The sequence below is a fragment of the Gavialis gangeticus genome, unplaced genomic scaffold (assembly GCF_001723915.1).
Source record: "Gavialis gangeticus isolate Ggan-Ray unplaced genomic scaffold, GavGan_comp1, whole genome shotgun sequence".
Classification (NCBI taxonomy): Eukaryota; Metazoa; Chordata; order Crocodylia; family Gavialidae; genus Gavialis; species Gavialis gangeticus.
The window spans coordinates 29,295,545-29,307,952 of record NW_017729026.1 but is presented as its reverse complement, the minus strand read 5'-3'; the positions used below and the strand labels follow the sequence as shown (position 1 = coordinate 29,307,952).

General features: G+C 42.1%; 1 protein-coding gene across 3 annotated transcripts in view; it reads left to right on the top strand.

Annotated features, from left to right (window-relative positions):
- The window catches only part of ARMC2 (armadillo repeat containing 2), a 210,611-nt gene that overhangs the window by 101,246 nt on the left and 96,957 nt on the right, over nt 1-12,408 (top strand). For all 3 annotated transcript variants that reach the window (XR_002097939.1, XM_019520123.1, XM_019520124.1), the window contains exons 11-12: nt 547-692; nt 6,580-6,679. Coding sequence is in view for 2 of the 3 variants with exons in the window: in XM_019520123.1 (XP_019375668.1) it covers nt 547-692; nt 6,580-6,679 (246 nt within the window). In the remaining variant the exon portion in view is untranslated. The remainder of the gene's footprint in view (nt 1-546; nt 693-6,579; nt 6,680-12,408) is intronic.

Here is a 12,408-nt window from a genome sequence, read left to right as displayed (position 1 = left end):
GTGTTTTTTTTTTTTTAATTTTTTTTTTTTTTTTTTTTTTTTTTTTTTTTTTTTTTTTTTTTTTTTATCTATAATATGTTAAAAGAATATCTTCAGAAAGATTGTGTGTGCAGCCCTCAACAGTTCCCCGAAACTTGTTAAGTGACCCACCAGCCAAAATAATTGCCCACTCCTGTTCTAATGTATTTCAGAAGTGGAGGTAATATGACAGTAAAGTGAAAACATGTGTAAAGAGGCAAAAGACTTAGACTGATATTCTTTAAATATATATATATGAAATGTGTGTATATATACACATGATTAAATAAATAAATATAAATTGTTTAATATGTATATACATTGGATATGTATCATTTTGTTACCTGTATTACATTTAATAATGTCTAACAGTTGCTCCACATGTGCCTACCCTTGTTGTTATCAGAGTAATGACAATTGCTAAAGCAGTTTAGGTGAAATCTGAGCCTTATTAAATTTTCAAACATGCAAGGATTTCATAGGAGACAACTTGATGATTTATTAATTCTTTTAATAATTTCTCTACAGCTGACAGCTACTTTACGAAACTTGGTTGATTTACGTCAGTCAAGATGCCAGTTCCTGTGCAGTGATGCCATTTCAGAGCTCTGTGAAGTCTTGGAGCAGCGTATAAGTGATAAAGATGTGTGTACCAATATCGCCAGGATATTTAGGTACAAAACACTGTTTTAATAATCATTAAAAAAAAATCCAGAAAACCTCTCCTTTTGGGGATCTATGCTTGTGCCTATTAAAGTTAATGGCTGCACAGCCAGCAATTTGAATGGGCAGGCTCAGGCAGTTCCATGTAAAATTATAGAATCATAAAAAATTAGGGTTGGAAGGAACCTCAGGAGGCCATTTAGTCCAACCTCTTGCTCAAAGCAGAACCATCCCTAGCTAGATCATTCCAGCCAGGGCTTTATCAAACCAAGCCTTAAAAACTCCAAAGATGGAGATTCTACCACCACTCTAGGTAACCTGTTCCAGTGCTTGACTACTTTCCTAATGACAGTGTTTTTCCTAATATCCATCTTAAACCTCCCTTGCTGGAACTTGAGACCCATTGTTCCTTGTTATGTCATCTGTTACCACTGAAAACAGCGTAGTTCCATCCTTTGGGACCCCCCTTCAGGTAGTTAAAGGCTGCTATCAAATCCGCCCCCCCACTCTTCTCTTCTGCAGACTAAATAAACCCAGTTCCCTCAGCCTCTCCTCATAAGGCATGTGCTCTAACCCCAAAACCATTTTTGTTGCTGTCTGCTGGACTCTCCAGCTTGTCCACATTTTTCTATAGTAGGCACAAAACTGGGCACAGTATTCCAGATGTGGCCTTACCAGTACAGAATAGAGTGAAATAATTACTTCCCTCAGCCTGTTGGCAATGCTCCTACAAATGCAGCCCAGTATGCTTTTAGCCTTCTTGGCAACAAGTGCATACTGCTGACTCATATCCATCTTATTGTCCACTGTAACCTCCACATCCTTTTCTACAGAACTGCTGCTTAGCCAGTCAGTCCCCTGGCTGTAGCAGCGCATGGGATTCTTTCGTCCTAAGTGAAGGACTTTGCACTTGTCCTTGTTGAACCTCATGACATTTCTTTTGGTTCAATGCTCCAATTTGTCTAGATCACTCTGAATGATCACCCTACCCTCCAGTATATCTACTACATCTAGCTTGTTGTCATCCACGATCTTGCTCAGAGTGCAATCCATCCCATCTTTCAGATCATTAATGATGATATTGAACCAAATTGGCCCTCCGGACTAACTCCTGGGGCACTCCACTTGATACTGGCTGCCAGCTAGACATTGGGCCCTTGATTACTGCCTGTTGATCCTGACAATCCAGCCAGCTTTCTATCCACCTTACAGTCCATTCATCCAGCCCATACTTGCTCAGTTTGCTTGCAAGGATGCTGTGGGAGATGGTATCAAAAGCCTTGATAAAGTCAAGGTATATTATGTCCACTACTTTCCCCGCATCCACACAGCCAGTTATCTCATAAGGCAATCAGGTTGGTCAGGCATGACTTGCCCTTGGTGAATCCATGCTGACTGTTCCTAATCGCCTTTTTGTCTTCCGAGTGCTTAGAAATGGATTCATTGAGGACCTGCTCCATGATTTTTCTGGGGACTGAGGTGAAGCTGACTGGTCTGTAGTTAGCTGGATCATCCTTCTCTTTCTTAAAGATAGGCACTATATTTGCCCTTTTCCAGTCGTTTGGGACCTCCCCTGATCGCCACAGGTTTTCAAAGATAATGGCCAGCGCTCTGCAGTCACATCAGCCAAGTCCCTCAGCACCCTTGGTTGCATTGCATCTGGCCCCATAGACTTGTACACATCCAACTTTTCTAAATAGTCCCTAACCTGTTCTTTCACCACTGAAGGCTGCTCACCTCCTCCCCAAACTGCTGCCTGGTGCAGTAGTCTTGGAGCTTACCTTGCCTGTGAAGACCAAGGTAAAGAAGGGGTTAAGTACTTTGGCCTTTTCCTCATCATCTGTCATTAGGTTGCCTCCTCTATTCAGTAGGGGACCCACGTTTTTCTGACCTTCCTCTTGTTGCTGATATACTTGTAGAAACCCTTTTTGTTACTTTTCACATTGTCCCTTGCTAGCTGCAACTCCAGTTGTGCTTTGGCCCTCCTGACTTCATCCCTTCATGCCCAAGCAATATTCTTATACTTCTCCAAGTTTCCACTTATAAGCTTCCTTTTTGTGTTTAAGCTCAAGCTGGTCACTTGCCACATTTGCTAGTCTTCCTGCGTATCAGGATGGTTTGTTCCTGTGCACTCAGTGAGGTTTCTTTAAAATACAACCAGCTCCCCTGGACTCCTTCCCCCCTCAGACTGGCCTCCCAGGGGATACTGCCCATCAGTTCCCTGAGGGAGTCAGTCTTCTTTTCTGAAGTCCAGGGTCCATACTCTGCTGCTCTCCTTTCTTCCTTTTGTCAGGATCCTGAACTCTATCATCTCGTGGTCACTGCTGCCCAACTTGCCATCCACTTCTACATCTTCCTTGTTTGTGAGCAGTAGGTCAAGAAGAGCACAGCTGTGTGCTGGTTCCCTTCAACACTTGCACCAGGATGTTGTTTCCAATGCTTTCCAAAACCTTCCTGAATTGTCTGTGCACTGCTGTGTTGCCCTCCCAGCAGATGTCCTGGTGATTGAAGTCCCCCATGAGAACCAGGGCCTGTGATCTGGAAACTTCTGCTAGTTTTCTGAGGAAAGCCTCATGTACCCCATCCTCCTTGTCTGGTGGTCTGTAGCAGACACCCACCACAACATCATTCCTTGTTACTTTCCCCTTTAACCTTAACCCAGAGACTTTCAACAGGCCTATCTCCAGTTTCATACCGGAGCTCTGACTAGTCATACAGTAGGGCTGTGCGAAGCTTCGGTCACTGATTCAATTCAGCGAAGATTCAAATCCGAATCGAATACAGCCCGTTTCGCACACCCCTATCGTACAGCTGTTTTATATACAGTGCAACTCCAATTCTTCCTGCTTGTTTCCGAGGCTCTGTGCATTTGTGTACAGACACCTGAGGTGACTAGCCATTTGCCCTACGTACTCATGAGCCTCTCCTGCTGTCCCCTCCTGCTTCTGCTTCCTCCAGGTTCTCCGCTTCCCCTCTTACCTTAGAAATGACTGATTTCTTGTATTAACTTGCTTTGAAAAGGAAGGCATAACTCTGTTTTTATGATAACTTGATTTACTGTATTAATATTCATAAAGCAATGTATCATAGCCCTACAAACTTGGAATTATTTTAGCTTTTAGAATGGTTTTGTTATGTTTAAAAAGGAAGGATAATTTAACAAGTTTGTGTCTTTAATAATCTTATTGTAATAGTTGTTTAAAAATGAAGTTTGAAATGATCTTATTTGTAATTCATATTTTGCAATAGGAGTTGCATCTGTTATGCCCCAAAATATATGAGATGTAGACTCATAATTATTACTTGAAACGTTACAGGTCATAGCAGAAGATTAAGTTATAGGAGAGGGGGCTTCCTTGTGCAGATGGGAGGTCATATTTCGTTTCTCTAGAAGAATATCACTACAGCACTATGGAAGCCCATTGATTGTTCCCCAAAAAGATATGCTGCCTCTGAAGGAGGTCTGGCAGAGAGGGATACCTAGAAAGTTTCCTATTCCAATACAAATAACCCCTTCAGCTTTGTCTTCACTGGGATAAAAGGTGTGCTTTTAACCCTAATTAGCTAACTCAAGGTAAAATCCTAGTGAAAACAACATTTGTAGTTTTCATGCAAGTCATTTAACCTGCTAACTCATCTGATCATAGAAATATACTGGTTGGTAGTTGCAGGATCATAGTGTTGGAAGGGAACTCAAGGACAATCTGTCTAGTCCAGCCCTCTGCATTGATACAGTATAGGCTTTGTGGTTCCTAAACCATCCCAGATAGATGTCTCTCCAGCCTATTTCTAAAAAACTCCAAATAAGAAGTTTCATCAGCTTTCCTAAGCAGCTTTTCCCATTGTCCTATATATGTTACAGTTAAAGACGTTTTCCCGAGATTTGATCTAAACCTATTTGCTGTATTTTAAACCCCTTACATCATGATATCTCCAAACTAAACAAATGTACTGTATTTACCCAAAACCAAGATTTTTTTTTAATTTAAGGCAACCCCCCAATAATTAGATTCTAGACATGGAAAAATGATGTTTGTTATAATTTTCCACATGTAGAATCTAATAATTGGAAGGTTGTCTGAAATTTGTCCTCCATGCTGCTGCAGTGGGGCAAGCAACAGTAGGGGGACAGGCATCCTGACCCCTACCTTTTACCACCCCACACCACCCCACTGTGCCTGTGTCCCCTGTTGGAGCTGCAGCAGTCTGTCCCATCCCCGCTCCATCCACCTTGTTCTCAAATACAAGACAAGGGGGTTCCTCCCCCCGCCATGTTGAATGAGGCAGAGCAGGAGAATGGGAATTTGGGCAGAGTTGATTGAAAAACTTCAAATACTGAATAATTAAAATAGACTAGTAAATTACTTGAGAATTTTGCAGGAGCTAGCAAAAAGGCTGCTGGTGAATTTGTGGGGGTAGAGGGTGGGAGATTTGCCTTTGCCTTTGTGGTGGTGTTGTGAGTTCCTCTAGCCCATGACTACAAGGGTTCACTGGAAAAGCTCCCAATCCCAGCAGTCATCCATCTTCAGACTTCTACTAACAAGGTTACCCAGTACTAAAGGGAGCGTGCTGCAGAGAAGTACTGCTTAAAGCAGGCAGAACCTGACTATGCGGTTTGTATAGTATGGTTTCCAGGGGTTCTCTCCACTTTCTACCCTCAGTATGCTTTCTTTTATTGAATCTGGTTTCCAAAGATGAGTCAGTTCTAGAGTTGATTAGAACTATTTGAGTAGTTTTCCCTGCAAGGAGAAAGTGGTTTTACTTCTAGCTTGTTAAAATACCAAATAATGTGGCTGCGAAGGAGGCCTTTTTGTAATGTAATATAAACTATGCTTCTACGGTAATTCCACCAAGCGTTTTCTAGATCCCATGTATGATTTAGTACAGGTACAGTCTTGGATTTTATTATTTGAAAATTGTCAGTTCATTAGGTGTTATCTTGTATTTGCTGATTATGGGCACTGATTTCTTTCTTGTGATCTGGATGTTGATTTGGCACCAAAAAGTTATACAGTAACCCTGACCGTAACTAACAGTTGCTATTGTATAATAAAAGCAATACCTGAGTAGCACAGACCAAAGAAATGCTGTTCTTTGACCTTTGAACATTACTACAGCATCCATATTTATTATCTTCTCATGTGAAATATTTAGCTATCTTCTTTGTACAGAATTTACATTTTCAGATCAATTCATGTTGTTCTTTTTTCTGGCCCCATAAATATTATAGCCTGTTCTGATCCTACTTGATTCTGCAGATATTTGCAGGTACTGGAAGTAAACTATTACCCAAGTCATAACATGGTGTGTAAGCCAAAATATGTCCTTGCTCTTATTTGTAAGGATAAGGGAGAGCTATACAGAGATATAGCAGCCAGAAGGAGCTATAATGTCAGGGCAGCTGCAGGAAGCAGTGTTCTTCATTGCTAATGGTGAAAGATATATGTTCCATCAGTATTAAAATCAGGTACTGGTAGGTATGCAGCAAGGATAAGGACCTGTTCTCATCTTCAGCCTGGCTTCCTGTGCTGACTTGAAATTTTCCTCTTAGTGCTTAAGGGCTAGTAGCATTGGTACTCTGCTTAGACTTGGCATATGGGTTGTGGAAGGCACCTCATACCCTCTTCTTCCTTAGTGTACTGGAACAAGAATAGTTAGACTTTTACTCATTGTTAGTGGCACACAACCATAATAATTGTTGCTATAAATTCAGCAGAGTTCAGTATTGTGCTGTTATGCAACTGCCTGCATGCATGTGTAGCAGAAGGGAAAGTACTGGCATTTGGTTTTGTATATTGGAAAATGTTACTTGAAGCTTGAAAGTAGATTGTTTTTTGTATTTTGCAGAAAGGATAGAATGCTTTCATTCATTTATATTTTATTTTTATATATTTATAGCAAACTTTCTTCCTACAATGACTGCTGTGCAGCTTTAGCAGACTGCTCCAGATGTTATATCTTATTTTTAGCCCTCCTAAACAAACACCAAAAGAAGCAGGTCAGTTTTTTCATCTCCTTTTGTTTTTTAATCCTGTGTTGTGTCTCTGTGTTACTGTGTGTGTGTAAGCCCATTTTCAGTGACCTACTTTCTTGTGCATTTATGAGATAAAAAATTAGAACAGTTGACAGCATTTGTAAGTAGTAAATTATTGAAATGGAATCATTTAGATTCAGGGCAACAGGGAAAGACAGACAATTGATTAACTTGTCTGTCCTGAGCATACATGAAAGCTGCCTTCTGAACGCTTCATATTTTTCACGTTTTAAGTAATTATTAAAGCAAATAATTTATTGAATAGAAAAGTTATCTGTATTTAAAATTGCTTGACTACTGGTTGAGAAACTCGATATAAAAAGTTATAACTTCTCGGTACTGTATTTACTCAAATATAAGACAAGATTTTTCCCCCCCAGTCAGCATGGGGGAAAAAGCCCCTTGTCTTACCTGTGCATACAGGAAAACCACTTCATGAAATGCATCATCTGTCATTAAAATGCTGCCAGAAGCGGCGTGTATTCAGTAATGGAGAACAGCTATGAAGCCGATTGAATGCAGCCCATGCTGAGCATTTCTGTAAAACACATGGCCCATATTGGGCAAAAGTATTGATGGGATCCTACCACAAAACTAAGTTAGTGCAGCCCTTCTCAATAAGATATAGTGCCTGCTGAGCTCAGTCCACCTTTTGTCAACTTTTTCAACTCATGGTGAACCTAAGATCCTAAGAATTGCCGTTTACTAGGTCAGGCCATAGGTCCATCTTGCCCAGTATTCTGCAAAAACATCGTGGCAGAGAGTGGACCCTGAAAGGCCAGGTTTTTTTCCCCCCACTGTTCCTTTTTAATTTGCAGCCTCCAGCATTTAGGGTCTAGGAAGTTCTAATTCAGAGGCTGTATCCCTAACTCCCATGCTCAATACCTACTTATGCCCTTTTCCTCCAAGAATCTGTTCAATCTCTCTTTTAATCTAGCTAAACTGTCAGCTTCTACAACATCTGGTGGAAATGAGTCCCACCCTTTAATTACATGCTGTACGAAAAAGAATTTCCTTTTGTTAGATTTAAATTTACTACCTACTAGTTTTATTTTGTGACCCGTAGTTCTTTTATTGTGAAAGAGTAAATAATAAATCCCTATTTACCTTCTCTTCACTGTTTAGTGTTTTGTAAACCCTTATCATGTTCCCCCTAGAGCATCTTTTTTCCCAACTAGGCCTACCCTCTTTTGTTTCTCCTTTTATGGAAGCTGTGACGCGGGTGACTTCCAGACCTGGTGCCAACACCAGTCTGCCCCTGTCTCTAGGCAAGCCACCCACCTTGCTTGCCTGCCACTCCTTGTTGTTATCTAATTAAGATGTTAAGTAGTCAGGAGGCTGCCCTTTGAGTGCCCTAGTTGTAACAGGCCAGTGCTTACACACTCCAACCTCCCATTACATGTCCCATGCCTCGCAGATGCTTCCTCCAGTGTTTGCATTGGTTCTTCCTTTAGACAGGCAAACATATAAATGTACACAAACACACACTGGGCCCCTGGCCCCACATAGTGGGCTCGCAGCCCTCTCTTCTCCCTCACTGGGGCTCAACACCGCCCCCTCGCTGGTGCTCCTCTGGGGTCTTCCACCCCATGGGGCTCAGGTGGCCACAGCCATGCCTGCCCCCCTCTCAGGGCTGCTGCATTCTCAGGTTTCATGGGGAGCCTGGGTCCCTCCACCGACCTGGACCCTGCCTCAGGACTCCCGTGAGCTGGGGGCTCCCCCTTTGTAGATCGAACCCACCAGGGATGTGTGGGATGGGGTTTTTAGGTGTCTCTCCTTGCCTTTCACTGGGGTCGTATCTTACCTGGCATTTCTTGAGGGTTCCTATGCCACCAAGAGCCCCACTGAGCCACCCTTCCCTGGCAGGGTGCAATTTCAAGTCACGCCCAGGACTGATGGCCTCATCAGTCCTCCTTCCCCATAGCCTCATCCTTACCTCCGAGATGATCCTGGAGCCAGAGCTCAGGAGGGAGATGTTTCTTCCCTGCTGGTTGGTCTCATGCTGCTCTCCCCACCTTCAGGGAGCTGAGCATTAAATGGCCACCCGCGTCAGGCACCTGCCATCTCCCTGGTCTAGCCCTTAAAGTAACAGAGCGCTAAGGTTGCTGTGTCACAGATGCCCCTCCATGCTATTGATCATCCTCGTTGCCCTTCTCTGTACCGTCTCTAAGTTTTCTTTCTGAGGTGAGGGTACTAGAACTGGACACAAGATTCGAGGTGTGGATACACCATGGATTTATAGAGACATCATAATACTTTCTGGTCTATTTACAATTTCTTCCTTAATAATCCATACCATTTTGGTTGCCTTTTTGACAGCTGTTGAGCAGTGAGCCAGTGTTTTTAGCAAACTATCCACAATGACTCCCAGATCTCTTTCCTGTGTGGTAACAGCTAATATAGAGCCCATCGTAGTATAGATATAGTTTGGGTTATTTTTGCCCAGTTGCATCACTTTACCCTTATCTATATTAAACTGCCTCTACCATTTAGTTGCCCATTTGCTGTTATGCTAAATCCTTCTGTAATTTCTCATAGTCTACCTTGGTCTTTATCACTGAATAACTTTGTGTCCTAGTCAAATTTGGCCACCTTGCTACTTGCCTCCCTTTCCAGATCATTTTTTAATATGTTAAACAGTCCTGGTCCCAACACAGATCCCTGGAAGACTCTGCTGTTTACTTCTTTCCATCCTGAAAACTGACTCTTTATAGCCACTCTTTGCTTTCTGTATTTGAGCCAATTACTAATCTAAGAGTGGACATTCCCTGTAGTCCCATGACTACCTAATTTAGTTAAGAGCTTCTGATGGGGGACCTTGTTAAAGGCTTTTTGGAAGTCCAAAGATACTATGTCAACTGGATTGCCCCAATCCATCTGCTTATTGACAACCTCAAAAAAACTATAATAGGTTGGTGAAGCATGATTTCCCTTTGACAAATATGCATTGATTCTCCCCAGTAAGTCATGTTCATCCATGTGCTGAACAACTCTTTCTTTTTTGTTTCTACCAGTTTTCCAGAAACAGAAGATAGGTTTACTGGCCTGTAGTTCCCTGCATCCTGTCTAGAGCCCTTTTTAAATATGGAGTCACATTGGCATCCCTCAATGTAGAAACAACTCAAAATAGTGAACCGTTACATTGAATACATTTCAACTTCCTCTTCCCTCCCACAGCTGAGCAGCACCTTTCTTTCCCATTTCTGATGTTTCCTGTTTCTTCACCAGCCTTAAATGCCTGGCAAACATCACAAAACTTCTCTGTAGATGAGAGGCTCTGTTGCCCCCTCTCTTGACCCATTGCATGTGACCTGTATAGCCCCACCCTCCGTGAGGCGGAGCCAAACCAGGTGGCTCTATGCCTCATTTGCATATAAATTTGTGGAGGGTTCCAGGACTTGTGACAACATGTGGCTCCAGTCATCAGTGGGGGGCTAATTAGCAACATGGATTCTTTGTGAGGGGTATCTGGATTACACACATGCTGAGCTGTGGGGTCACCATGGCTTGAAATGCTGTTGACTCTGGTGGGGCCCAGCCTAATGAACTATGTGATAAATCATAAACTTTTTGGCTTTGAACTAATATCATGCATAGTTTATATATAAGTACAAAAATACTGCTTAAAAGTGTGTTTGTGGAATATTCGTACTAAATCTTCCAGCAATTTGCAAAAAAAGGTGAAATGGATCAATTCTGGATTGACTAAATCTGTAAATACCTGTAGTAATTTGCACGTATGCAAATTACTACTGGTATGTTTATTTTGAAGTTAATGTTTTTTGGTCCCCTGTGTTTCCCATTAAACACAGATTGCTCCTTCCCTTTTTTTTATTGTGCTTAGAGAAGCAACAGAGCCTAATCAGGGCCTCATAGTAAGAGGGGGAAAGGGCTAACCTGCAAAGGTTGAATCAATTCAGGCTCGGCTTTTTGGATGTCTGTCCTTAGCTTGGGTCTAGTTAATGGCTCAACTTGCCTTCTGTTGCTTATCTGTCCATTCTTCGGCCCTCCTGGCTATTTTTGTGAAAACCTACTATTGCGTTGAGCTCAATTATCTAATCAGCCCTCAATAACCCTAGATAGCTACAAGGTACCTATTGTTTACAATCAGTCATTTATAGTGATCATAGATTAATATTGAACAGCCACATGCCCTTACTGGAGGTGCTAATGTTGCTGTTATATTTTATTTAAATTAATACATTTGCCTCTCCAGTGCTCTTGAGAGCATTATTCGTGTTCCCTCTGCTTTGAAGCATCCTAGTCTTATGAGACAATGATTTTTTTTAAGTTAGTTGATTTTATCTTCAGCAGTATTTTAGTGATAAGTTTCATTATCTTCTTGTGGATTCTATTTTTTATTTTGAGTTAGCATGATGTTTTCTCTCCTAGATCTATACTTTCATTGTATTTTATAAAACATGTTTTTTTCAATTCAGTAGTGCCTGAGACAAATACAAAACCATAAATTTGAATTACAAGCAGACCCGCCAGATCAATTAATTGTTATTATGACTGGCTGTTAAAGAGCCATTAAAAATTATAATACAGTATTTTCTCCTAAGATCTCTTCATGTACAAAGCAATATCATTCAGGAGATGTTAGGATATAATTAATAATTAATGACTGAGTCTCTCATTACATTTTGCATATGGAAAAGATACTTCCTAGGATAAATATTCTGAAAAATCTTAAAGAAATCTTCCTGCTGATTAATCTAAACAGCCACAGAGGGTCACCCTTTCCCTTTCAGTATTTCTGACAGAATGCCTACCTAACAATGTGTATGACTCTGGAATATTCTGGTTACGATATGTTTATTTCTTTAAACAGGTTTTAATAGGAAAATATATGCTCTTGGCACATAGTTGGCTTTGAGTATGTAGAGCTCAGACTTAGAATAACTAGGGACCTACTTAATTCACAGTTTGGTGGATTTTGTGGAAACTGCAAAATTTCAGATTGTCTGCAAATCCATGAAATCAACAACAACAGCATCTTAATTAAAATAGAATGCTGGCCCCCCAGTGGGAACCAGTGGTCAGTGCTGCTGGGAGGGGAAGGCGCCAACTGGTGGGGCAACATGAAGGGCAGCCAGCAGGATGGCGGCTGCCCCCTCATCCCTTCTCCCTCCATCAGGGTCTCTGCCAGTCAGCACCGAGGGACAAAGGGCAGCCAGCAATCAAGATTGAGGCTGCCCCCACATCCTTTCTTCCCTTGCTGGAGCCTCTTTGCCAATCAGCACTGAGGAGCAGGGTCACATGAAGGGATGCCAGCTGTCAAGACAGCAGCTGCCTTGTCATCCCTCCTCCCCCACCTTCCACCGCCCACAGGCCTTTCCACCAGTCAGTGCTGAGCGGCAGGGCCTCCGTGAAATGCCCACAAAATTGGCTCTGCATGCTATTAGTCGGCTGTGAAATACCTTTTGTCTCACCACAATTTATGTAGGTCCCTAACAGTAACCAAAACTGTCTCATCAGCTAATATCAACATTCCAAAATGAACGTGGGCTGACAGTGTGGGGACGCGGTCAGGAAGGCCAACCGTACCTTGTCATGCATCCACAGATGCATCTCAAGCAGGTCCAAGGAGGTGATCCTCCCCCTCTATGTGACACTGGTCAGGCCGCAGTTGGAGTACTGCATCCAGTTCTGAGCGCCGCACTTCAGGAGGGATGTGGACAACATGGAGA